The 27,977-nt window shown below is 42.6% G+C and overlaps 1 protein-coding gene and 1 long non-coding RNA gene across 6 annotated transcripts in view; both read right to left on the bottom strand.

The window, feature by feature from the left end:
* The window catches only part of LOC133270882 (uncharacterized), a 131,785-nt gene that overhangs the window by 67,306 nt on the left and 36,502 nt on the right, over positions 1–27,977 (bottom strand). The window lies entirely within an intron of this gene.
* Positions 20–27,513, bottom strand: MATR3 (matrin 3). Of its 5 annotated transcripts, none has more exons than XM_061456440.1 (15): positions 27,389–27,513; positions 18,051–19,135; positions 13,837–13,898; positions 12,898–12,939; positions 12,572–12,675; positions 10,818–10,870; positions 10,260–10,385; positions 9,520–9,645; positions 9,163–9,333; positions 7,806–7,937; positions 6,399–6,442; positions 5,537–5,927; positions 3,639–4,032; positions 2,919–3,040; positions 20–1,305 (listed from the first exon to the last, which is right to left on the bottom strand). In XM_061456440.1, the coding sequence occupies exons 2-15, from the start codon at positions 18,939–18,941 to the stop codon at positions 1,255–1,257; spliced, it is 2,709 nt and encodes a 902-aa protein (XP_061312424.1). In that variant the 5' UTR covers positions 18,942–19,135; positions 27,389–27,513; the 3' UTR covers positions 20–1,254. The 5 variants fall into 5 exon arrangements, with proteins under 5 accessions (XP_061312424.1, XP_061312422.1, XP_061312426.1 ...); XM_061456438.1 differs by lacking the exon at positions 27,389–27,513 and adding an exon at positions 27,040–27,153; XM_061456442.1 differs by lacking the exon at positions 18,051–19,135 and having other exon boundaries at positions 27,389–27,477.

The following is a 27,977-nucleotide window of genomic DNA, read 5'->3' as shown; positions in this document are numbered from 1 at the left end:
TGTCAGCAGCATATACCTGTCAGTGTTTTAACAAGTGATATTTTAATTTGTTTGGAACCGAAAGAGGTTTTAGGAAAGAGAAAGAAAAAGTTATGCAACAAGCTAACTCACAGGTGTTAAAACATGCAGGTTTTAAAAAGAGAGCTAGGGGTTCAGTAGGGTATCATGAACACAGGAGTCAAGAGTTCAGTAACACACTGGTTAACATGCCAAACAGCTATAACAAAGTACTGGCGCCTAGCTTTATTTATTGGTAAATCACTTTAGTAACCTGAATTCACAAATAAGCAGTAAATAACAAAAACTACAGATAAACACAGGTTACACATGCAAATATTCCTGTCCACATCTCACATGTGCAGGTAACATTAAGAGCACAATTCTAAAGATTCTTGACAAAACCAGATTTTAAACAAAACTGGGTTTAAAATGCAGGTATGAAAAAATTACATGTGAAGAATATAAAGGTACTTTTTTACAGTTCAGGACTCGAATGCTGCTTTTGGATGTACTAGAGATGTACGACAGCTACGGGATTCAAGTAAAAGCAGGAAGAGCTCAAGGAAATAATACTGGTCAGAGAAGAACAGGCATTTACTTTGCACTAAATATACACGGAGTAGCTGAATAAGAAAATCTATCAAGAGCTTAGGGGCAAAAAAAGCACAAAGTTCTAAAGCTGACTAATCGCTAATTCTCCTATTAGCTATGTAACAGCAATGACATTAAAAGAAACTGCAATTCAACATTTAAAAATGGAACTTACATTGAAAGACTTTTCAAAAGTGAAATGCAATGACAGCCTTACACTGGAAATTAAATACCTGCTAGGCTCAGACTGAAACATGGAATGTTCTAGAGAAACTAGAAATACAGTGTTACTTTTGATATTTTATTGAGAATGGAATTGAAAGACAATTTCTAAAGCTCCAAAGTAGCAAATTCCACTTAAATGAAGAAGTTTTCTTCCCATAGATGAGCTTCCCACAAAGGTGCAAGATTCTTTTCTTTAATAGCTTGAAGTGTCAAAACGAAAGCTTGTTGCCATTCTCACATGAAGAACAGATTTCTGTCATTAACTTAACTGCATATGCTTTTTGCTGCAACATTTAACACATGAACAGACCTATAATGCCTACTGTATCTCACTAAAACAAAAAAGAATACAGTATTTCCATCTACTACTGGTACTGCTTTTATAAAAGATTAACATTAAAAACAAAGCCACTGTTCTCCTTACATCCTTCCTTCCTTTTAAGCTTCTTTCTTTTGCCTGTGGTCTTCTGCCATTTTATCCAGAATTTTCTGTTAAAAGAAAGCAATCAGATTTTGGATATATTTAAAGAGTTTCTCACAGTCACAACATCAGTAACAGAAACAAACCCAATTCTAAAGTTGTAATATCTGTGAATATTAACTGCAAAGGTTGTAACTAACAGCCTGGCACTTCTCTGTACGCTAAAGTGGAGCTCCTCTGAAGCACCACGTTGTTACCATGTCACTGAACACACAGCCTGCCACCAGGAAACACCAAAGGGCAGCCTCTGCCAGCCTCTCCTTCCCTACTGGCTGGCAGGCCCAGACAATGACCTCCGATTGTGTCATGGAATCATGTCAGTGACTGTGCCACTTACCTGGTCAGAATTTGCCATCTGTAAGATCAAGGACAAAACATCTCCCCTCTCTAAAGAAAGGGTTATTTGGAAGTTGGAGGAATTTGTTACTGCTTCAGTTACATTTGGTAACAGTATCACTTCATCTCTCCTTTTACTCTTAATGCTCCCACAGTGACCAAGACTCCCAGCTGGAGAAGTGCCATTGCCAAACCAAAACTGTATTTCCACCCCTCCTTCCCTCCCCAGTTCTAGAACCACACCAGTGTTAGGAAATCATTCAAGCACAGCTCGCTAGTCACTCGTGCCATGGACAAAGCAAATCAAATCGGGTGTTAAGCGGTAAAGTTAATAACTTGGGATTATTTCCCCCACTTCCCCGTTTACATCAAGTCTTTAAAGTCCCATAACCAGGTACCTCAATGGAAAATAAAAAGAAAACAAAACACGCTATGGGGTGATGGATGAGGTGGGGTTTCTTACTACAAGACTCTGCATGGGAATTGATTTTCTGATCTGCTCCTTGACAATGTTGTTTGCTTTGTGCCATTTATTTGTGCCATCTGCCTTCCAAGGTCCTGTATTTTTGTAGGGTTCCCTATTATTGCAAGGGAGAAAGCAAATGATTTGAGTGGCATCTGCCAAATGATTTGGCATCTGAGGTGCCACTTTCTTTTCAGACCCCCTTGGTCTGCTTTCAGCTCAGTAATCGACTGGGATTAAGTCACTTTATGTGCACATTGCACTACTCTGAGAGTTCTGTTTAGGATTTCCCTTTCTCAGAGGCGGTATTTAAAAGCAGCTCACAGTACACAAAGATAGAGCAGCAGCATTATCACTTGTGCCATGCAATCATGTGATACCTAATCCAATTGGGAATTGTAAAACATGCTCACAAAATCAGAAGTTGCAAATATGGATTTTTTTCTTTTTTAAAGATATAAAAACTTCAGCTTAAGCTCTGTTGACTGGTTAAAACCACTCACAAAGGGACAACTGGAAGGGATTTAAGTCATCTGTATTTACTCTGCACCACTACTGCTAAACCTGGCCTTGACTCCAATTGGAATGCCCTCTTTAATCCAGGTTTACAAACAAAAATGTTGGAGCCCATCTTTAAAACATGGATCCTGTGGATTCTAGTCACGAGATGAAGATTTGAAGAGGTCTAGCTTGAGTTAGAAGTTACAGAATAGCCAATTTCCACTCCCTGAACAGCTTTTTTTCTTCCTCAGTGCAGTCTCATTCAGCTCTATTCCCCAGGAAAGAATCACGCCACTTAAAATGAACAAGTTTTTGCCTTACCTTCAACTTTTGATAATGAGGAAGGCTGCTGCAATGGGTCTTTTTTGCAACATCTTCATTTGTGTAGAACAGGGAACACAATTTGCAATAAAACCCTGTTTTGGGTACCACATAATTCACACCTAGAGAAGTAAACACCACAAAATAAACTAAGAGATCTACTCTACATCATTTCTTTTCATGTCATATGTTATTTCAGCTGAATCTTAAAACCGTAATTCACTTTACATTAAAAGCTGCTTTATCTTTCAAAGTCCTTGGTTTAGTTTAGTCAAGCCAGGGCCTACCAACAACTAAGTATGTGCAGGCTCTTCTTGAATTTTAAAGTCAATCTTTCAGCTTAAGTGTCCATTTTATTGGTTCCTTCAAAAGAACTAACAACGTTCTCTGATCAGTTTTGAGTTCTAAGTATTTAGTATGAATCTGAACTATCACCACTATTGTGACTGGTGCCTCTAATTGAATCTGTGTCACTAAAATATACCTCTCCAATTTAATTTCTACCTAAAGGAAAGTGTTATGGAGAACTGTATGGAAATAAGGGAAAAAAAGAAAGGAAATACTAGGGTTAGAGGAGGAGTGAAGAAGGGGAGAAGAGTGGGAAGCCCTAAAATGAAAGGCTCAGAGGCAATGTGTTGCCAGAAATAAAAGGCAGATGAAATGAGAAATGCTACTGCAATGCACAGAGACATATCTGAGAAGAAACGGAAACAGCCTTACCAACAGGGACGTTTGGCTGGTATGGCCCAATCCTGAATTCGTCTGGAACAAGAGCTTTCTCTTGGACACTCTTTGTTTCCTGTTCATCCTGGGTGTCTGTGTTTTCATGGGCATTTTTCTCACTATCCGGTGCTGTTGTGGTGTCTGAAGCTTCAACGCTTTCAGTCTTCAAGTTATCTTCAGGTTTGGTTCCATTTTCTAGGGTTTCATTTTCCTGCTCTGCCTCCTCAATCTTGTCTACCTTGATTTCTGCCAAACTTTCATCGTTTTTGGCAGCAGCTTTCACCACCAAGCCCGACTTGCGGAGTTTCTGATGATCTGAGTCTTCTTCATCACCAACCTCATCCAGAGTGACAAAGCCTTCCATGCTCCGTGGAAAGCCTCCCACATAGCGCTGTCAAGAAAATGGTTTTCCTTACATCAGCTTATTCTTAACATGTTTCCCCTCAAACAGTTTTCAGTTTCAAAAGAGAAAGATCTTCTCCAAACTTCCTGGAAAACCACCCAAAGTTCTTCCTTCAAGACCTACCTCACTCATTGAAAATGTTACTCGAGCAGAAGCATCACAGTGTTCCCACTAACCCAGAATCAAGAGTTCTGTTTTAGGTTACAATATATTTATGGTGTTTTCTGCATCACGAGGGCTCGCTGTTTTATCATACCAACATCTGACCTTCAACGTGGCAATTTCAGCATTACTCTTGTTACTCTGATCTTACTTTTCAAAAGTCCTTTCAACAAGAGTATTTTAAGTGGAAGTCATTTGGGAATGCACAAGTTTTGTTTCCAATCTGAAACTACTCCACAAAATTCTCAAACTCATAAAAGGTAAAACTTTAGCAGAACAATTTGGTGCCCATTAATAACAGGGAAGTACATTTAAAAAAAACAGAGCTCTTTTTCAACCAGTAGAAAACTTGGAGCTTCTGCATTAAAGAACAAAAAACCAACCCACAAGAACCAACCACCCAAACTGCGGTGGTCTCTTAAAATCCAGCTTCATTGTAAGACAGTGATTCTGTCTGAATCCAGATTTTTGGGATGCTTTCCTGCCAGAAACATCAGTATCCCACAGGCTTAACTACAGGCAGCCCACAGTAAGAAATAATCACTGCTGGTAGGATTCTGTGTAACTAGCATCCTGCTCAAATGATCCTCCAGGGTTAAACCCATGCACCCTTCATTCAGTAAGAATAAGGAACATGCATAACTTGTTTGCAAAACAACATTCCAAGTCAATAAAGATACTAAAACTTTGCATGCTTCTGCACAGAACCGAGTATGAATCAAAAGAGCAGCTGGTAGGGCATAAAGACCCACGAGAGTGTGGGGTTGGCTGGGAGAAAAAGGGAATTCACAGCAAGCAGATAACTGAATACACCTTGAAATTATTCCCCACCATCACCTTCCACTGGAAATGGGCCTCGGCTAACTGCAAATGGACTTGCCTCCCTTTCCAGATACGCATAAAATGTAGATGCACATACAACTTTGTATGCACAAATGTTAACCTCAAGTCCCAACAACTTTTTGAATGTCATCCTTCTGCTCTGTGCTCCAAAAGTAACTGCAGCAGGTCTCAAGAGGTACTCAAGAGATACTCAATACTCCTGGCTGCTCAGTGTTACTCAAAAAAGGGGAGAATAAAAATGGGTAGAAGCCCCCAGGTTAACAGCTTAATACAGAAACAGGAATTTATAACCAATTCCACTTCCAAGTTGCATCCAGTGGGATGTTCCTTTTTCTTCACAAGAGCTTTAGCACCCATGTCTCCTCAGACAGTTTGCACACAAGTGTTTTAAAGACCCACAGAAGGAGACCTCAAATTGAACGTACTGTAGTGTGCTACTCAAGCTAGACAGGGCTTTCCACACTTGGGTACCTTGCTATACAATTACCTTCTTAAGCTTCTTCTTTGCCGCTGGATTGGTTGCAACATTCCCCTCTGTTTTTATGGTCACATCATCAGGTGTCTCCTTCTTCTCTTCAGTAGTCACATCAGCTAAATTGGCAACATCTGCATCATCTCCTGCTGAGCTTCCACTTTCCAGCAGTGCTGCTGCTTCCTCCTCATCCACTAGCAGCTCATCTTCAGACTCCAGGAGTAAACTGGGCTCATCTTGGTCTGTCTGTGCAGCGCTTTTAGTGCCTGACGGCTCAGCAGCATCATCTTGTTTCTCCTCTTTCACTTTATCTTCTACATTGCCACTTTCAGGTTTCTGAGTAGCATCTGGTTTAGACTTCTTATCACTTGGAGAATCTTTGCTGTCTGGAGAATACGTTCTCTTTCTGTAAAGAACAAAGAACACTTCCTTGTAAACCTTAAAAGAGCCCAGAAATTACACTACAAAAAAAGTCAGGGTCTGTTTCTTTAGACACGCCTGAAATTTTGTGTCTTAGTTCAGTAAACAAGAGGTTGAGGGAAACCTTGAAGGATCCCATTCTTCAAATATGCAAAACGCTGCTGCAAGGAGGATCTGTCCTTACAAGACAGGACAACTGCTCATGGGTTTAAATTGCAGGAAGGCAAAACTAACTGAGGGCTGGAAAACATTTCCTGAGGAGCCTGAAAAGGCCGTGAGACCTCATCATTAGAGGAAGAGGATAGGCAGCAAAAGAGAAACACTTAATCTCAGGGCACAACAAACAGCAGTCTGACCTCAGAGCTTGCCTGGCTTCTTTTAGTCCAATTTCTATGCTCTGGATTAAGTATTTTCATATTTCTTTAAGCAACACTATGCTTCAGCAATGGGACATTACCTGGCTTTATCCTTCTTCAGCAGTTCAACTCCTTTGTTTGGAATCTAAAATGAAACAGTAGAATGCATAAGGTGCAGCAGAGGTGGTGACAGAGGTGTTCCAGCACTAATCCAGACCAGACAGCACACTAGCCAAGCCCTTCCAACTATCTTACTCCACAGGTACTCTCACCATGCCCTCCTACCAACCAACTATGCTGTTATGTTAGATGGGACTTTACCCAACCAAAATCCCCATGTCTTTGTTGACAGCAATTACCAAGTATTCAGTACAAAACAAATGGGATATCCTGAAAAACCACGCACAATTGTGAACTGGTACAGTGTGGTGCAGGCAACAGCACAAATCAGTCAATCTATTCTCTTTCTCCTTAGTAGTGGAAAAGCTTTAGCAGTCTCACATCACTTATTTACGAGTTACTGAACAGGAAATTCCATTTGTATGGCAGTAGCATGGACAGTAATTCAGTGCATTGGCAAGTATTAGAATTTGCCCCAAAGTGTTAATTTTTGGTGCATGACCATGTGGAATCATAAGATTTCTTCACCTCCACAACACAGAAAGCTTATGCTTTTGAGACAGCGTGACAGCTCAGATTTCTCCTGCTTTTCCCTCTAGTGCCCTAATCTGACAGAGGGAGTCTTGTAAGTACAACAATATTAGCCTGGTCTTATGTGAGGAAAAAAAGCTATCGGCCAACCCTTCCCTCCTTATGTGAGCTGCACATGCAAAGGTGCAGTTACAGATTTGAGCTTTCACAAAGCTTATTCTTAAAAATGAGATAAGACAATCTACCTATCTAGGTAGCTGGGGTCAGTGTCCACAGTAGGAAACAAAAAGCTTTCGGGTGCTATAGAGAAAGGTTTTGGCTGGCATCCAACACAGGAAACCCATTCTGTTGTAATACTTGGTAGTTTAAAAAGGAGTCCCTAATGACATTGTCTTATTTTTTGCTGTACACAAGAGCATGTGTACAATGAAATGGACAAATCACCCAGCAGTTGTGAAAGGAAAAGTCAAGAGTTAAGTGTACAACATACGAGTACATAGTTCTGCTGCCCAGCTGGATTTTACTCACTGATTGTTTTCAGAAAAAGGTGAGTGAAATACCAAACATCACAGAATGTTCTGAACACAGACATTTTCATTCAGATCTATGCCAATTTCTCCAAAATCTGAAGTCTAGTAGCTGGTTGGCTTGGTTTAATCTTAAAGGAAAAGTCTTTTGCTTTGTTCCAGGCCTCCTAACATCCTACTCGCACCAAGTGACTGCACTTAAAGAGCCAGAAAACACTGAAGCAAATCCTTTGATTTTACCTGTGGCACTGAATTTCCAGCAAGCGACAGCCCTCTTCTACTTCACTTTATACCTTCAGCTGCAACTAAAGGACTAAACCTACTACCTACCCTTAACACCAGTTTCTTGTACTTTTCAGACAGATCCACTTTCACACATCTGCCTTGGAACCAAAGCGCTTTGTTGGCACAATGCTCCACCATAGCTAAAGCATCTTCTCTGGTCTCCATCTCAATGAAAGCCTGGAAATATTAAAACACATTTAAAATTACTCTGAAATGCACAACATTCCTGCAGGCAAAGTTATTTAACTTTAAACACAGCATGTCCAAAGTTTGAAATGAAATTACAAGATTCAGACCCAACCTCTCCAAACATTCACAATTGCTTGATTCCAAATGAAAGGCTCTGAGGAGACCTTAGAGCAGCTCCAGTGCCTAAAGGGGCTACAGGAAACCTGGAGAAGGGCTCTGGACAAGGGCCTGTAGGGACAGGCCAAGGGGAATGGCTTTAACCTGCCAGAGGGGAGACTGAGATGAGCTCTTAGGCAGAAGCTCTTCCCTGTGAGGGTGCTGAGGCGCTGGCACAGGGTGCCCAGAGAAGCTGTGGCTGCCCCATCCCTGGCAGTGTTCAAGGCCAGGTTGGACACAGGGGCTTGGAGCAAGCTGCTCTGGTGGAAGGTGTCCCCGCCTGTGGCAGGGGTTGGAGCTGGATGAGCTTTAAGGTCCTTTTCAACACAAACCAGCCTTGGATTCTATGAGACAAAAAGCATCTGGACAATGAAACTCACTATTTGGTGTTTAAGTATCTGGGAATTCCAGGGTAGCCAAGACACTCCCCATTTTGTTATTTTTCAGGAGAAGGCTGGAGCAGGCAGCAACTGCTCGTCTATCAGCCCAGCTCTGGGAATCGTTCCTCTGAGAAACGAGCCTACAGCACACTGAGTTTGCTGAAAAAGCTTTTAAAAAGTCATCTGGGCTAGAGTATCACCGGCAGAGAGGAGAAAGTTGTTCCTGCATCCAGCTTACACAGCAAGGGTACTTATAGGACTCATGTACATACACATCCAAAACATTTTGCTAGCCACAGCAGGACTGCTTTAAAGAATCAGAAATCAAGGGCAAACGAAAGACGTGCAAGAGCGGAATCTGTTCACGTTTCATAGGATATGTTTTTTCAGCCTTAAAAAACCCCAAGACTCCTAAAAATCTGCATAACAACAAAAACTCAGTGGTAAATGTATCACCTTCACAGCTGAGGCCTGTGCTCTTTTTAAAGCAGCTCCCGTTCCAGTAACATTTTGCAGTAAGCTGATAGCCAAGCACCACCTACACAGACCTCTAATCATTTCCATCTCTCTGCTAGAGCAGAGAGGCTCCATGTGTCCCAGTGAAAGGCGCAGCATTTCTTCACAGTTAAACACCTCCGTTTCCAGCCCTCAGGCCTGTCTGTCTCTAGGGTTCTTACCTGGCTTTTCATTCTCATGAGGATGTAGTTCTTAATTTTCCCATAGGGTTCAGCCAGTTTGAGGACCGCGTTGTCAGAGTAGCCCGAATGAGGTAAGTTGCTGAGGTGAATCACACGCCCAAGCTCTGGTTTTGGTGGCTCAGTTTTCTGGTCAGGTTTCCCCTCAGGTTTCTAAAACACAAAGAGGGAATGAAGTTTTTTAAGGACATACTACATAAAATATACATGGGCAACAGTCCCATATGAACATGATACAGCTGAGAAGTCCATAAATTGAGACTAAATTAAACACGAGTGCCTCAGAACACTGTCTGCCCCAGATTAAAATGAGGCACTGCTAAAACAAAAATGGTTTACCTTTATTCTCTTGTATTTCTGGGACAGGTGGACCCTCACTGGTTTACCAAATACCAGTGCAGGTGTTGTTGAGTAGTATTCCACTGCAGCCTGGGCATCTTCAGTTGTTGACATCTCAATAAATGCCTGAAATCATACAAATGACAAAACTAAGTGCTACTCCTTCAAGAATTCGTATTTTTGTTTCAAATACCAAGCTCTCCCTTGCTTTCCTGTAAAAACTGATGCATCAAAAGTGGAAACTGCTTTTTGGTTACAACATTAACTGACTTGCAGAGCCTGGCATGGATTTCACATCGTTTCCTTAGGTGCACAACTAGAACTATTTGTTTACATTCCACCTAGATTTGGATTCAGAACATTCAATTGCTTCCTGTTTTTTTTCTCTCCCGTGGCAATACTGGCTTTTTCCACACTTCAAAACACAACACTCTATAACCCAAACAAAGACCAAGCAGGTTTCCAGAGAGTATGAGAACAAGACAGGAATTTGCAAGCACAGGGAGTTTTTGAGAAAGCCATGAGCAACCAACCAGAAGGATTTTGTAACAATATTTAAGGTAAAATACAGCATTTCTGGAAAGAAATATACTGGTCCCTCTCCTTTCACACGTGTGACCATGGTGACATGCAGCTACCTTGTTTGGTAGCCAAGTCCTTCTGAAAACATAAGCTCAGCCACTAAGCACACCGAGGACACTGAGCAGTGCCAGCAGCAGTACTGAAGGGCCTCACCTTACCTCATTGATTTTGTTTAGAATCAGGTGATTTGTAATTATTCCAAATGGCTCCACAAGCTGAAGCAGCTGGTATCTCAAGTTCTTTCCCCTCTGGAAATCCATGATGTGAACAACTCTGCTTGTTTCCTGTTGAAGACAAAGCATGCATCACAGGATGGAAAGAGAACGTGTATCAGCAAACTCCAAATAGAGTCTGCCAAGGCTCTGCTCTACTTAGGTTGTATTTTTTTAGTAGTAACCAAAATGAGATGCATATAATAAAAGCACTGAAGCTCCAGGGATTCCACAGAGGAGGATGCCTGCAGTGCCAAAGTTTCCTGTGTGTTCATGTCCCACAGCTTCCTCGTAACAGAATGTTTAAATGGGGTCTGTACAGTTTGGAAACTGTAATTCTGTAGAGTACATGGCACAGTGGAACCTCAATCTTATTCTGGAGCTTCAGTATATCCACACAAATAAATCCTAAACCCTTGCTTTTAAAGACTTTATGAAAGCAAAGTATATAATATAAAACTCTAGTTTTCAAAAACCCCTAAACATCAAGCTTTTAATACTAACCACTCTGCCCTTCTGCATGTGTCTCGGTCCTTGCATATTTCCGTTTCCAGCTCCTAAGAAATGAAAGAATGAGCAAGCTTAGTTCAACCTGTAAGACTGGTGTTAACATGTCTCATGTTCACAAGTTCTTAAGAGCTAGAATCATAGATTAGATACAGAAGCACAAAATCAAGTTAAGTCACTTGTAATACTAAACCAGAATGACATCAGATTTTAAAATCTAATTGTTTCCTTACAGTCCAAAAAGGATGTTTCAACAATCTTGTAACTTGAGGCCTCCCTTCCTGATCATTCTGTTCAGTTTAACTTCACTGAAAAAGCTTGTCATGGTCTAAGCCCACCCAGTAGCTCAGAACCATGCAGCCGCTTGCTCACTCTCCTCCTTCTTCCTCATTCAAAAGAACATAGCTCCCACAGGGTGAGATAAGAACAGTCCAGTAACTAAGGCATAACACAAAACCACCACTGCTACTACCAATAATAATAAGCAAAGCAAAATAACAGAAGGAGAGCATACAATTGCTCACCACCCACTGACTGATGCTCAGTCCAACCCAAGCAGTGATCTGGGCCTTCTGGGTAACTCCCCCCAGTTTCTATACTGGGCATGACATGCAGTGGTATAAAATACCCCTTTGGCTAGTTTAGGTCAGGTGTCCTATCTCTGGTCCCTCCTTGGCTTCTCGTGCCCCTCCTCACTGGCAGAGCATGGGACTGAAAAGTCCTTGATCAGGGTAAGCATTACTTAACAACTGAAAACGTTAGTGTTATCAGCGTTGTTCTCAGACTAAAGTTGAAAACACAGCTGCACCAGCTACTAAAAAGGAGAAAAATGACTGCTACTGCTGAACCCAGGACAAAGCTGCATTTACTGATGTGGAGAAATAGCTGAGAATAAGTAAAACCTGCTGGAAAAAAACCCACCTCTTCTGTTTTAGAAAGATTTGCCACAGCAAAAGGTCCCAAAGACGTGAGATCTCTTTAACCCAGATACACTTTTTAAGTTGGGGTTCTAGGTGTAGAAAGAGACTGCTAGGTTTAGCTCTAACCCAACACCAATTCTAGCAGAATGCCTAAGAAAGGCTCTCCGATAGTTGGGCTCAAAGTCAAGTCTGAGATGGTTTGGGAAGTTAACAGTATTATTTTAATGAAATCTGGTATGAATGCATCTATCATCTAAAACTTCCTTTAAAGTATCTGCAATACTTGTGCTCTCTCAGCATACCTGCATCAGCTGATTAGCTTTGCTCTTTAAAAAACTATTTCAAAGGTAGGAAGTAACAACTTCAGGCAAATCAACTGTTTTGTAGCCTGCCTTCATACCAACAATCCATCTTTCCATTCCCCACTTGCTGCTCAAATCTATTCGTCAAATTAACTTGAAACTAAGTGGGGGTGAAACACTCAGGACGTTGAATTCTCGTAAGTCCCACAAAAACCAAAATCCACCAACATATAGCTACACCAGAAATCAGAGACAAAAACCTTCCAGACACAAAAAAATGCCAGGCCAACCCATGTGTGGATTAACCAAACATAGATAAGAACCCAGCCAAAATGATGTGGCTGGTAGTTAACAGACGGTAAAAAGGAGGAAGTATAGGATCTGTACTAGTCTTTGGCCAGGGAGGGACTCAAGTATTTCAGTTGCACTGCTCATAAAAATGTTTTATCAGTGGTTTAGAACAAGAAGAGCAAAAAAAAAACATATCAAGAACTTATGTCTTGCAGAAGTAGGTGCCAGCTGCTGTTACCTCTTGGCCCAACAGGAGGTCCTCCAAGGTGAAAGGGAGGTGGTGGTGGTCCCAGAATTCCTGGTGCAGGGTTTGTGGATTGCTGCAACATAAAGGGATCACCCCTAGAAAGAGGGGAAAATGCATTTAATTTTAAAGCAAGAAACTGAAGCCTTCATTCTCAACCCCCCCTGATTTTTGCAGGGCATTTAAGGAGAAGTCAGCTTTAGCTGCTTTTACTGGTGCTCTTTGGCTAGTAGAAAACAAAGGGAGGTATCAGTTTGAAGAGGAGGTGTGTTGTTTCACATAAAACATTACGAATGTCTTTAAAACTCATTTCTACTTACATCCCATGTCCTGAGTCACTGTCAGGATTCCATTCTGGGTAACTGAAAAGAAACAAACAACCAAAATTAAGAAAACCCTCCTATACCTATGTAGTAATTTTCCTACAAGTAGGAATTTCCTACATTAACACAGATTAAGTACACGGTAACTCTGCCCAATACAGACCACCACAAGAGACTTCTCTGCTGACAGAAGTGCTGTTCTTAAAGAGCAGCTTCCTCCACTGCAGGTAACACATCTGCCAATTTATAATACAAATTGTATGGTATGTTTCACAACAGAAATTTAGAAGCTGGTGTGACTACTACAAAATTCCATGGTTTTTCAGCTGTTCAGATCGAATGTTCCATGTAGACCAGAAAAGTTACGAACAGAAATCCCTTTTGTCCTGAAGATGCTCTTTTAAGATGTTTTATTCCCCAAGAGGCACATGCCATGTTTTCTAAGCCTGCTTTGTGCAACATAATTGACTATCAGAGCGCTGCAGCAGCTCTGCTATGGAAACAGGCTGAGAGGGCTGGGCTTGTTCAGGCTGGAGAAGAGAAGGCTCCTGAAGGGGAGACCTTAGAGCAGCTCCAGGAAACCTGGAGAGGGGCTTTGGACAAGGGCCTGCAGGGACAGGCCAGGGGGAATGGCTTTAACCTGCCAGAGGGGAGACTGAGATGAGCTCTTAGGCAGAAGCTCTTCCCTGGGAGGGTGCTGAGGCGCTGGCACAGGGTGCCCAGAGAAGCTGTGGCTGCCCCATCCCTGGCAGTGTTCAAGGCCAGGTTGGACACAGGGGCTTGGAGCAAGCTGCTCTAGTGGAAGGTGTCCCTGCCCATGGCAGGAGGTTGGAGCTTCAAGGTCCCTTCGAACCCAAGCCATTCCAGGACTCTATGATTACAAGCTCCTAAATGCCCTCATGCCACAAGGGTATTTACTGTACTCAGAATTCATACATTTCAAGCAGCAGTTGACAGCGCCGGCTGTGAGTTGCTCCATTGATATGATGGTTCCACTCCTGCAGCAAAGTAAACGAGAGTTAACAGCCCCATTTGGGAAGCCAGTTTTAACAAAACAACGTTCTACAGCGCAGTCCCTTCTGTTCTAAGCTGAAGTATCAAAAATTCACAGATAAATTTTTTCTGTAGTGCTGTCAAGAGACACTGAAACCGGACCCACCTCTTAACTCCTAACCTGGGTGAAAAGGTGTCTGATGAACAATGTCTTGAGATCTATGGGCCTATCCTGCCTCCAAGGTGCAAAGCTTACCAGGGGAACTGCTACAGCAGACATGCACATCACTGTGACTGCAACTTTTATAACTGGATACTGAGGTCGTTTTTGTCCTCAGTAACTTTAGAATTTCCTCCACTCTGCTTCATTCCTCAGGCTTTGAAAGGTTAATGTGAACAAAGCACTCAGGTTTTCAGAACCATAAAGCAGCCAAGAAACTGCAAGGAATTCAGAAAGGAAAGACTGAATGAAATCAAAGTGCATAGCTGGGGACAAACCACAAGTGTACAGGAGAAATATATAGAACCATCTGAGGGGAATAATCAGGGAAAAAATGAGATCTAAACCAAGATGGCACAAAGGAGGAGTAACACCATTATAATTAAACCAAATCACCAGGTGAAACTCCTCCTGGTTCTGGCTTTAGCACTAGAATGGAATGAGGGCCTTCTGCTTTCTCTTTGCAGAGTTTTGTCATTACAAATGGAGTTCTTTATTCAAGAGAAGGGCAGACAGGGAGACTCCTGCTTTAGCCAAGTACAACGTGCCACATCTCCACTTGCTTACATTCTTGCAAGTAACAGTACTAGTTTGTGTTATATTGGCATCTGTAAAACTGTGAATATGGATCCTGCACCAGCAACTGTTTTCTGTCTCTTTTTCCATGTGTATTTCTGCACAGCACCCACAGAGGACGTTTCTCCTAATCCCTCATCTTTCCTGTTGTTTAGTTTCCACCACTCTACAGCCATCCCTCTGGGTACAATGAGGGACTCCCGAGGCCTCCTAAGGGTTTCCATATGCTACATGTCTACCTTGTACTTTCCAAAGGGGAAAAACCTGGATTTAACATCTCCCATCGTGTTGTTAAGCTACTTTACAATATTACTCCATAACACACAGACTGTAACATGGAGCAAGATGAAACCTTCATTCATTTTATCCAGATATTTGAGCACCACTTTCTTGTTAACTGCACAATATGTAGGAACTGCAACTATAAATTAATAAATACAATGGCAATTAGGATAAAAATCCCCCAAGCTTACCTAGGACGCATTTAAGCCCTAAAAGAAAGTTTCTTCCGTTTAAGCTGCTAACTAGTTTTAGCACTATCCTCCAGAAAAGAGTTCTTTCAACACTAAAAACCCCTTTAAATTTGGGTGCACAACCTGTAAAGCCTCAGTGGCCAATTCTGGTAGACATAACATGCTTTGAACTTATCTTAAATAAATTATCATTATAAGCTGAAGCAGAGGTTACCTGCAAACTAAAGGCAAAGTTTGGGAGATGGAATTCTCACTCCATTTCAAATGCCTTTAGCAGATCTGACACGTAACTTAGGATCCCCCCTGCAGAACAATGGCTCATCTACATTATTAACTTCTTATTAAGTTCTAAATGTGGAATTTTCTCCCTGTCTCTACCCAGTCTAAAGTGTCACCCCTCCAAGGTTTCAGGGCACTAGATACTGACAAGATGCTGAACAAAGTTAAGGTACGTAAAATCTGAACTGAGGATCATAGAACTCAGGCTACCTTTTGCCTCAACGGATACAAGCAAGAGGACAAACTGTTCTTCAGAAAATTAGGCCAAACTTAAGCACCTAATTTTAGGCCTCTATTAGGGACAGGGGCATGCTTTCCCTTTGGGATGAACCACCATTCCGAGTATTTAACCTCCAAATTCATCTGCTCGTGTTGCAGCAGCCTTTTTCCTTGGCAGAGAAAATCCCTCCACAGCTAACACCTCGCTCCTTCAGAAAGGGATCAGACTGACAAAGTGCCTAGAGAAACTGGGGCACAATTTATCTCACAATTAGACAGAAAACAAACTGGGCCTTAAAATATACACACATCAACTGAAAGCAGCAGTTAAGAACATGGCTAAATAAGAAAAAAGCAGAGGATTAGGCTGCCAGTGAAGGGTGTTTATCCCCTTGCTCGGGCTTAAAACACACCTTGCGCTATCATACCCTTCCAAAAAATCCATATTTTTATTTGGAGGTGGGGAAAATGAGATTTCGGTACTGCAGTAATTGTACATTGTCCCAGCTAAGAAAAGCATTCCCTTTCTGCTTTCCATACATTTTGGTTCAGATCAGATTACAACTGCAACTGGATTCAATTTTGTGGGAGACACAAAATAAGATGTTCTGTAACTGTCACGTATGCAAAGCAGAGGAAAAAAGGAGAGAAAGAGAAAAATTCTCATGATTTCTGCTATTAGAAACAAAGCCCAAATGTGGGTCATAAGACACAGATGATCCAATCTCAAATATTTATGGTGTACTAGCAGTTTAAGTCAAAGCATATTCCTAAAAACTGGATGGGTTTACATGTGACAGAAGAAGTTACAGCCACTTAAGTTATGCTGTCAAAAGAATTTGGTATTTCTCATACCTGGGAAGATATTTCACACTGGATTTCCTTTCAGCAGATCTGCATACCAAAGCAAACTAAGAAGCACGAGGCTTTAAAATAAAGTGCTAAAAAGAACCCTACTTACAGGATTACTGGTTGCCATCTTCAAGGGCCTCAGAAGTTTATGTTTTCAATCTAACCAAATGAAGTCCTTTTACAGACCTGAGCATGACATCTAAACCGTTAACACTTAAAGCCTTCTATGAAAATAAAGGTCAAATACAGGAGACAAGAAACCCGGATTACTGTGATTATTTTACATCGAAAGCAATTAAAGCAACACAAGTTCATAAACTGTCAGATCAGCTGGAGTCATACAGCGTGTGGCTCTAAGGCTGGTTTGATCATTTACTTGCAGGGACAGAGTAACTCTCGTGTGTCAGAGAGATCAGATGTACAGAAGCAGCGCTTTTTGAGAGGTAACTGTAAAGAAATGGTTAGTAACAGCAATTCCACATTGTATCCATTTTACAGTAACAGCATGTACTATATGTGCATTTGAAGGTTAATCAGCTGCTAATCGTAACAAGAGGGACACTGCATTAGCCAATTGAACTGCCTGGTGTATACTGAAAACCAGCAAGATGAGTAAAACTGGAAAAGCTCAAAGTGAGAAGGCTCTGAAAATAACATCTGGATACACAGGGATACATCTGGAGTAACCTGCTACCTCTGCAGAGAGCTGAGCTACTTGTGGCTAAACTAAGAGGGAAGTCTCAGCATAACCGAATATACCCGAAGATCCACTCTACTTGTGAGACAAGTAAAGAACACTACTAGGAACACAGTGCAGGATACTGCAACAGCAGACTGATTGCTGGGAGAGTTTACAGGGAGAGATGCAACATGTGACAATAAAAAGTGAGTCTGAAGTGTCTAAGAAAGTTGTGAAAAAGGAGAACAATGACGACAAATTTCAGCCATAGTATGAGATAAAGTGTTAAAGTGAAATTAAAAAGGCAAGAATGAGCTAATCTAAAACGTGGTTTTTACTTTTGCAATTAAGTTCCAGGGCTCTACATTAACTCTTTCCCTTTGGACAGGGAAAAAGCAGAACTGTGCAAGAATGCATCTTAACTACATACAAATCAGCAATCAAGACAGATGCGGAGGAGAGCTGAAACTAGCTTCCTGAACAGCACAGTAGATACACTGCAACCCCCCCCAAACCAACAAAACAGTAAACACCCCACCCCAAACCTGCATGAATGCCAGATGTTTGGTGGTTAAGAGAACATGTAGATGTAAAATATAAATAAGATATCCCAGTAGATGATAGCTGTTTGACTTGAAGTTAAGCAATCTGGGCAAACAAAACACATTAATGTAAAGCCCTGGTTTACAATGTTTGTTAACAATTACCGTGTAAATAATCAAGTGCCTTTTTCACTGTCAAACCAACTTGCAGATCATTTCAAAAGCAACCAGGCTATAGAAATCATTAAGGAAATAGGTAAAAACAGAACAGATACTACAACGTAAAGGAAAATAGAAGTATCTGGTGCATAACTCACCTTATTAGAATGAACGGGCATATCACATATAGAGCACAGATGGGGATAACCCTTCGGTAAGAATCCATGGAAGTCTTCAATATTGCTATTTGGAGGAGCACCTCTCTTTTTCTCAAAGAGAGATCTCTCGGGACCAGGACCACGACCCATTCTCTCATACTCACTGTCAAATTTATGATAGTTATGCGAAGTCTCACCATAAAAAGATTCATCCCTACACCTTTCTCCATCTCTTAATCTGTCATCTTCATAATCCATTCTGTCATAATAACCAGATTCTTGAGAACGACTTCCATGGTCATAGTCAACCACTGGGTTGAGACTAGGACCACGATCATCAAAGCTATCTCTTCTAAAATGCCTTTTTTCTTCCCAATCATCCCTAGGTACTCTGTATGGCGGTTCCCGTGTGGATGATCTGCCATCTCTACCATAACCTTCTTCAGCTCTCCTCCTTTTAAGTTGTAGAAGGATCTGAGGCAAGTTTTCAGGAGTAATCTTGTCCTCGGGATAGCGACTCAGTTCATCTAAGTCTCTAGCAGACAGACCAAAGCTGGCCAAAATGTTAGTGGCCTGGTCTGCATCTCCACGGTGCTGAGAAGACAAAGGGAGTGGACCTCTACTTCCAATGTTAAATATAGACTGCAAATTATGGGAAGAGGTACTACCAGAAGACAGTGCACTATGAGATCCTTGTTGGTTCAATGAAGAACTCATTCCAAGATTCATTAAGCTAGCAAGGCGTGCAGTACCCTGGTTCATCCTTCCAAGAGATGCTGGCATATTTAAAGACTGGGTAGCAGCAGCAAGAAGGCCTATTCCTGCAGAGAGGTCACGCCCATGACCTTGTGAATCCCTACTCAGAGATGACTGCTGGAATGACTTGGACATTGTAGAACTACAACTTGTCTACTTTATGGATCAAAAAAAATATTTCTTTTATTATTATTGTTTTGGTTTAAGATGGCTGAAAAGAGAGCTCACACTAGAAAGCTAGGCAAACTTCACTTCAAAAATGGTAACGCCAAGAAAGAGGATCAATAATGACTGCAGATCTTCTTCAAGCTGAGAAACACCAGACAATTCTGTAGAAAAACAAGCAGGTTTAGTCATAAATCCCTTTAAACAGATGCAGTTTTAAACTTACGCATCATGTTGATCTAAAAAAACATTAAAAGATCTCAATCTTACAAGGCTTTTATTACATAACTTAACAGATTCAAGAGGCACCCAGAACCTACATATATTATTTCAGATAAAAACACAGCAGTGCTTCCTATACATACTGCTCCTCTGCCACAAAAAGCTTTCATACCGAAGACAAGTGAATTTCAGAAGTTTGGGATGTCTGAGAGCATCCAAAGTTTACAAGCATGTAAGCCTTGATCTCAGGTTAATGGCTTTGTTTATACCCTACGTTACTATATAGAGAAGACCACAAAAAAACCAAAACCATAAGCCCACAGAATCCAAGATGACTTTGGCATATAACACATTTGAAAATGAAACCTATACCACCACAGAACAGGACGAAAGGAAGTTAAAAGTAATTGAAGCTTGGGCAAAAAGTTTCTGCTGTAAGATCTGGTAAATAAGACCAAACGTAATATTCACTCTTTATGCAGTAAAATCCCAATTACTGATGTGAAGATAGATGTGAACAAGAAAAATAAGGTTTAATTTTTGTGGGAAGTAAACAAGACCTCTTGCTCAAATTGCAGTTATGCTATTAACAGCACTTCAGAAGGGATTCTTTACTCTGTTACAGTGCAGCTCTGCCATCAGTCTGTACTCTCAGGCCTCAAGCTAAACAAGGTTAGGCTTAGTACCGGGATGGGAGTTCCAAGGAAAACCCTGCTCCAGCAGAAAGAGACACCAGGTGAGTCAGGAGATAGCACAATGCTCCCAGCCAGTCCTCAGGACAAGGGTGTGGTGTTCCTGTTTCATACCAGCATGCCAGTTCTTTGGTTCAGGCCCAGCACTTTTGATACCATGACCACATGTGGTAGTTAAAGATCCTAAGATGTCACTTGTAAGAGTTACATCCGCCCTCTGTCCTACTAAAATACTAACCTAGGATTTCAATATTTGGATCAACTTGAAGTTTTAACTAAACAGTTTATCAATACCCACAGTATATTTTATGGTACAATGGATATATTGCATAAAATATTCAGGTCTTTTTAAGTGCAGAGTAGAAATACCCTGTAATTCTTCCCCCCATTCTCTTTCAGCCTTGGGACAGGTGCACAAAATTGAAAGCAATTCAATACACATGAAAACATGCCACCAGGAACACGTTGTTCTTGGGTCCCCCGTGCAGTAGAGCCCTTTTCAATCTCTGCAGAGCAGTTTTTGTTTCTCCAGCACTGCCCCTCAGACACAGGTAGAACACAGAACTGACTGGAAAAAGAAACAGGCACAAACTGCATAGCTCCAAATGAAACCAGCTTCTAAGAGAGCAGGCATGTTTGGGGAAGAATGGCAAGGATAAAATGAAAGCAAGGATTTTTCCTTTAAGAGACCAGCTCTGCAGAAGGCAATTTCTCTTATACTGGAAACAAAAGAAAAAAGGTCAAGGTTATGAGCAGGTCTCTATCCTGACTGCCTACTCAATCTAGAGTCCTGTTTCAATAACACACCGGGGGGGAGGGGGGGGGGGGTTGACTTTAAGTTGGATCAGACTTGGGTTTTCTTTCTGCATAGCAGCATGTTACAAAATTACTTATTTATGTAGAAAACCAATGAATTCTATGAGAGATACATAACTAAGATACTGCTTCATATAGTTTGCTACATACTCTGTTACCAGCATAGCTAAACTTGTATTTCAGCTATGCTTTTAAGATCCACATACCATGTAGTCACTTAAAATAAGCCTGAGTATGTAACAGTAGGTTAAGAGACTGAGAAACACGGGGATGGAAATAAGTTTAAAAGTATCTGAGGCAGAGGACAGAAAGCTTCAGAGGAAAACAGTAAAACAAGAATACAGGGAGAGCAGAGAAGGCAATTCTAAGTGAGATAGCCAGGACAAGCTGACCACACTGAAGGATCCCTGAATAGGAAGCCTTTAAGAATTATGTTGCAAAAGTAAAGACTTGAGTTCAAACATGAGAGAAATACTACTATTCACCCGGCCACCTGTTTTATCTTACACACATTCAGTAATCTTCAAAGTACTGAACGGGTAATTCTACAGGTTAATCCTTACTCCTTCCATTCTTACATATAAATTCCCTTGAAGCTCATTCACACACTTACAGAATGGCTTAAAACTGAACTTACGAGGTTCTTCATAACATCAGGTATTCCAGAAGGCTTTGTGAACCTGACCCTCACAGTGATTCACAGCAGAGAGTCAGGAAAGGCACGGTGCATCCTGTCATTAATGCAAGGTCTTGCACCATTCAAGTTCTCACTAGATCAGGAAAGTTCTCCATTGCCCTTTCTCTTTGAACAGATGCTCACTAATCCTCCTGTCAGTTTTCAATTGGCAGTTCACTGTCTGCTGTGCTGCAGAGATTAGCAGAGAACAAAACCTAGTCTGGCATGGACCTGGGTTGCAGAGAACCTGATGACATGCCATGAGGTGACCCCGTGTACAGAGGGAGGTTTTACATAACCAGGCTTGGCTGCTGCAAACACCCACAAGGCAGAGAAGCAAAGGGAAAAACAAAACCAGGAAGAGGTGGAGGGGGGACACAGACAAGACAAAGAAACAGTGACAATCTTATGAAAAAGCATGAAGGGACAGTAAGACAGTATGATGAAGACAATGTAATATTGGCCAGTGAACTGCCCTGCAACTCATTAGATATTAGAGTGGAGTCCTTACAAAAACCGAGTCCTCACAAAATCACTATTTACCACATCACTGTTATCTTGCAATAGCTGTTGTACTCTACTCCTACCCCCCCACTCTTTAAGATTAGATGAAGACAACAATGCAAAGTGGGGAAAAGCTCTAAAAATCATACCAAAGAACGTTTAACTTCCACATGGCCAGGTTTAACACATGATTCCAAGATAACATTTCTTGCCTTGCTCACATTCTGAAAGCTTTCATGTCAGCACCTGGTAGAGACAGGCTCCCACGGACCCATGCCAGCTTTAAGCGAGTGTGCCATCCACTGAGTCACAGCATCAAGATGAGTCTGACTGAACAAAGCTGTCTAAAGATCCAGACATGATTTAGCAGAGTACAAAGTGTTATGCTAATTGTTCTTCGTGTCATTTCAGCTACCCTGGGAACAGACAGGCTTTCAGATATACATTTTTAAGAGCTGTGGACAGAAATTTGGCCATATTAAGATTTGAAAACATATAATATGAAGCAATCTTGAAACAAGTTGAAAGTCAAAATGTTGTTATTAGATTTCCAAACAAATGCAGACAATGAAAAAACACCCACATTTTGTATCTACAACTTGCAAAAGAGTTTTCTGTAAAGCAGACAACAAAACCAAGAAATTTGAATCCTGCAGAATACACTGGGATCAAACAAAGGCCAAAATGAGGCCGATTTTCAAACCCTACAGAAGGTTTTTCTTTTTGTATAAAACTCATTATAAACTTCAATAAAACTGATAGAACTGCCTCAATATAAATACTAGTTTTGTTCCTGAAAACAGTTCAATTCAGCGGATTCTTGGGAAATGTTGATCATGCTGCACGTGACAACTTGAGATTATCATATTTTGTGGAACACCAGGAGGCTGAAAATTGTTCTCTCACTCCCTAATCCTTCTACCAACCGGGGTTCTTTAACCTGTGCATACATATGATGGCTTTAACATGAAGCCTGTTCTTAGAACAACTCATGTTTTCCCCCATTCCTCTTCCATTTGCTATAGGAAAGTCACCAAAATGAAAAATCCCTGTTTTCACTTTCTACTCAGTTTCACTTTCACCTCAAAACCAAAATTTCTCAGAACACACACTGAATTTCATCAAATCAAACTCAGTTCTGTTAAAAGCATAAATTAACCTGCAAGCTGAAAAAACACACCCCCCCCCCCCCAGTCTGTAACAACACAAGGCTTTTGACGACTGCACACCCTTGGGAAAAAAGTCTCAGAGAAGTCTCACATCCTCAGTTCTTGCTCTTCGGATAAAAATCTATGGATTCTTCTTCTCCATCCCTGTTGCAGGAACCTATTCTGCTATGAAGAATTCATGTGGTTCTTAGCAAAACCATCTCCAAGGTTATCGGCAGAAGAGATCCAGAAGCTCAAGTGAGAGATTTAGACGGACAGCTCCCCATGTTGTGCTGAGAACGGATGGTGTGAAATACAAAACTCAAAGGAAATGAGGAGCAGATGTTTTCCAGCTGCTGACTGACAAAGCATAAGGGATTTGAAGTCTAGTGGATTACTTTAACTTGGACAATGCAGAAAAAGCCACTGTCTTTCCAGAGGCAAAGGAGGAATTGTGCTGCAGCCTTACACAGAGAAAATGCAGATGACTGTTACAGGTAGAAGGGTTCAGAGTGGTAATTTAACGTTGCTGTTTCACAAGCAAGAAAACAACCCATTGTGTTCAACTGATCTTCAAAGGTCATGCCCTCAAAATTCAAGGAGCACTGGCACACTGGATGGAAGTGCTCTTCTGGTGTGCAGATTAGCCAACAATCTGTTCCAGGCAGAACAACTGGAAGAGTTTCAGCTCTTATGATTATGTTCAGCTTCATCTCAGTGACTTGCTTGACCAGAGGAGCACACAAAAACCTGAGATATGAGGTTACTATAACAGAGGATTGCTTCAGGCCAGAAGTATTACATATAAAAGAAGACTTATTTATAAAAGGGGAATTAAAATGACTAGTTTAGCAATTAAAAATCTTAGAAGAATTTACAGTTTTTAACATCTGAATGCAGAAAAGAGCACTGTAAAAGATGCTGCATTCCTATTTCTGCTCATTAGAGAATCTAATAAATTCCAGAATCCCTCTTTTTGTAAGAGCACATGGAAAAAGCACACTTATTCCTTTACAGAAACAAAAGAAGTTAAAAGAGTCTAAGGAACAGTACAGAAAGAATAAGATAGGCACAAAAATTCACATATTTAGGAAACAGAAACATCCAGGAACATACAGAGTAACTGCTGCCATGTGCACTGATTACCTCTGTTGCTTCTAGACACTCTTTCCTACTTGCAAGGCTACTCTTGGCAACTACCTTTGAGCTCCAACTTTACAATAAGGTGGATGCACACAGGTTCCAGCACTTACAAAAAGCTCCGCGAGGCCATCAAGGCTTGGTTCAAGAGTAGGCTCTGCCAAAACCAGTCACAGTGGAATAACGTAGGATCTTAGGCTGGAAGATCTGGTTCATACAAAGTGAGGACATGATTGCTGTTCATTCACATCAGGCTGCAGATGAACAACAGCCTCACGGGCACCAAAACTTGGACATCAACCACAGAACACACCATAATTATATCCTAAAAATAGTAGGTGTAGCAATCCAAAGAGAGACCAAGTCAGAGAGTTGATCACTGTAATAGAGAACCAGTTCTACCTTGGTATTTTCAAGCAAAACAGAACACTTTTGTATTCTGGTGATTAAAAAGCTTCTGACTAGTACAGGGAACGTAAGTCTGATGCCTTGAGGCATTTCCAGAGTTGGGATAAAATCACATTCTTTCCCAGCTGCGATCTTGCATGTGATTGTTGAGATGTATTCTAGTTGCAGAGGAGAATCAAGGGACTGTTTCGGTGCTCAAAATAAAACTCTTATTCAAGTTCTGACTCCACAATATGGTACTTCAACACTTGCAAACTAAATTAGTTCAGAAATATTGTGAGGAATTTGCTTTTGTTTTCAAGACTTGTTGACTCAGAGCACACAGGAAGAATGCAAACAGCAGAGAGGCTATGAAAATGCAATCATAAAGTAACAAAGGAACTGAATGGAAATAATTTCTTCACAGTTTTCCTTCCAACAGCTTTCCCCCAGATTTGCTGAGCTACCCAGAACACTTCAAGCATTACATTACAAAATACCTTCACATTCACCAGAACTCTCTGCAGAGATGGGTGCCAGTCACAGATGAAGGGCAATGGACAATATTTACTTATTTATTTCAAACCAAATTAATGAGCATCTTTATTTAGGTGTAGTCCTGAATGAAGCAGGTGGCAATCACATTTCAGCTGTATGGATCATCATATCCATACAAGATCCATACACCTGAGTTTGGACTCTTACAGACTGACCCTTTTTCTCCTCAACTGGTTTTTAGTTTTTACCTTTAGGAACATGGATATTCACATTTTAAGGACAGATTTAGGAATTCCTCTTTGGTTATTCTTCCCATCATTTTAGTGCTGGGATGTATGTAACCTACATATGTGCAAAACACTGGAAATAGCAGACCGCTTCTCTAAAACAAACACACAAAAGGCTCATAGCATCACCACCTCACCAGAATCGTGAGGAAGCAATCACAATTCTTGCATGTGTTGGTCAGATTTATCCCCTTTACCCAGTGCACAACATTAAAGTGCTGAGATTGGGTTACCACTGAGCACACATACGCACAGGCTCAAGTGGCAGCATCCTCACTCAAATCTAATTATTCCACATAATTCAGTAATGAATCATTACGTGGGCTTGCTGATAAAATTCAAGACAGAAGATCATTCATTTCTCAGTAATACAAGTGCTAATATAGATCACACTACATTTTGAGCAAAATAATGTATGATTTTAATATACTGCTTTCAATGTATTAACATGTTTCAAAAGTCAGGAAGATTAAGCCACTGGATCAACATTCTGCATAAAGCAGCAGCAGGAAAAAACACTCCCTTCTCCTCTTCTGAGGCACAAAACCCACACAGACTGCTTGAAGAGACTTAATTTTCCACAAGAGTTGCTCCCTACCTACTCTAGAAAGTCAAGACCACCTAACTCCACCAACAGCTCAGAAAGCCTGAAGAATTTAAGGCTGAGTAAAATGAATAAAGACTATTCAATTGTTTAAAACAGTAGCAAACACTTTTTTCCCAAAGGTATGATTCATGGCAAGAAAAAAAGCCTCACATTTAGAAGAGGGATTTTTCAGCTCTCTTTCTATAGCATAAATGCTTCATTTATCAGAACAAAGCAGCTCTTCAGGTTCCCAGAAAGTTCTTTACAACTTTTATGCTTCTTTTCAGCGTAAGTGAACTTCAAATCTCATTATTTTGACTTTGGAAACAAAATATATATATATCAAAGACAGAGAACATTATTAATCCACCACAGGAGGGAAAAAGATACAAAAAACCCTTCACCATGATGTGTTACCACAGCCTAAATCGTATGAAAGTGAAACTGAGTAGAAAGAGTCAGAGGGATGCTCCCACTGCCAGTGTTCTTAAGGCTCAATTCATTAATTGTTAACGCCAGATAAACATCAAACCCGGCAGGTTTTGAGGCTAACGGCTTTCAAACACGTTAGGAAGATTATGGACATGATGTTCAGCTTCCGAGTGCACGTTTTGGGGGCTGGGGAGGAGAGATGCCGACTCCGAGGCTACCACAAGCGCTCCCAGGCCCTGCGGTGAAGTTCCACTCAGGGGGCGAAGCACGGTTTTAGCTGGGATCACCCCTCAAGACACGTTTTACGTGCGGAAACACTGAGCAGCCGAGAGGAAACCCCCTTCCCCGCGCCCAGCAAGCCCCGCGCGGGGGCAGCGGGCACCGGAGCCGCGGGGCTTTGTTCGGGCCCGCCGGAGGCCGCATTACCGCCGGGCGGGGGCGCTGCGGGCGGCCGCGGGGCAGCTCCGGGGCCGCCGCACCGGGCGGGCCGGGACCGGGGCCGGCACCTCCGCATGCGCGCTGCGGCCGCGCACCAGGCCCGTCCCCCCCCCAACCCGCGGCCGTTCCTAACGGACGTTTTCGTCCCTCCCCTTCCCTCCCTCCCCCGAGGAGCGGCAGCCGCCAGCCCCGGTTGTTACGGTGGCGGCGGGCCGGAGTGGGGGCCGCAGCGCCGCTCCTACCTGCGGGCCAAGGGGCGGCGGGAAGGGACCGCAGCGGCGGCGGCGGCTCCCGTTCGGAAGGGGGGGAGCGCGGAGGGGCTGAGGGAGGGACTGAAGGGAGGAGGGGGAGGCGGCTGCAGGCCTCGCCGCGCTCGCGAGAGCACGCACGCCCGCCCGCTCACGTGCCCGGCGGCGGCCGTCCCGCTCCGCGCCGTTCACACTCCGGGCCGCGCCGCTCGGCTCGGCTGCTGCTGACGACCGCCCGCCCGGTCCGCTCCGCTCCGCCCTCCGTGTGTGGATGTGGCCCGGGAGGAGGAGGGGAAGGAGGGGGGGGAAGGCACCGGTCTCGCGAGAGGTGGGAGCCGCTCACCCTGCTCTCGCGAGATCCCCGCCGAGCCGCGCAGCGCCAGCCCGCCGCTCGTCCCCAGCTCATTGTCCGCGCGCTCCCGCGGGGGCAGATGGGAAGGCGCTCGGGGGCGGGGCTTAGAGGCCCCCGCCTGGCTCCGGCCCCCTCCCCCCGTAGCGGGGGTGGATCGCGGGTTCGCGGCTGCCCTCAGTCGCTTCGGTGCCCTCAGCGCTTTCTCGCAGCTTGCCTTCAGCGGAGGAGCGCGGGGTGAGGGCCGGGGGATAGTCCTGCGGTCGGTGCCTTCTGAAACGCAGGCTTCCGCCGCAAGAAACTCTCCAGCCGCGGCGGAGGAAAACCCGCCTCACACAGAGCCAGTCTCTCTCAGGGACCTCGCCTCCCGCTTGCCGTTACTTGAAGCGGGGTAGCAGGCAACGCTGCCAAAACGCCTTAGTGTGCATTTGCCTGAGATAGTAAGAATTCCTGGCTCTCCAGCCCCCAAAAGCGTTGTTTCCTGTGTGACAAGGCAGACACTCGGGCCCTGACAACTCAAGCCCAAGGGCTGCTCTCCTCAGCAGAACGGAGGTCTTACCGTCCCTGAGATACCTAAAGGGCT

The sequence above is a fragment of the Pezoporus flaviventris genome, unplaced genomic scaffold, assembly GCF_033815535.1.
Source record: "Pezoporus flaviventris isolate CSIRO_AGI_PZ_B2104156 unplaced genomic scaffold, CSIRO_AGI_Pfla_v1 ptg000023l, whole genome shotgun sequence".
Classification (NCBI taxonomy): Eukaryota; Metazoa; Chordata; class Aves; order Psittaciformes; family Psittacidae; genus Pezoporus; species Pezoporus flaviventris.
The sequence above is the reverse complement of the archived record's forward strand: the minus strand, read 5'-3'. Positions and strand labels throughout refer to the sequence as shown.

Coding starts and splice junctions, on each gene's coding strand:
- MATR3 (XM_061456440.1), bottom strand. CDS start 18,941: ATGTCCAAGTCATTCCAGCAGTCATCTCTGAGTAGGGATTCACAAGGT. Junction 10,386..10,817: donor ACATGCAGAAGGGCAGAGTG/GTTAGTATTAAA, acceptor TGTCTTCAACAG/GAAACAAGCAGAGTTGTTCA. Junction 9,334..9,519: donor AGAAATACAAGAGAATAAAG/GTAAACCATTTT, acceptor TTTGTGTTTTAG/AAACCTGAGGGGAAACCTGA.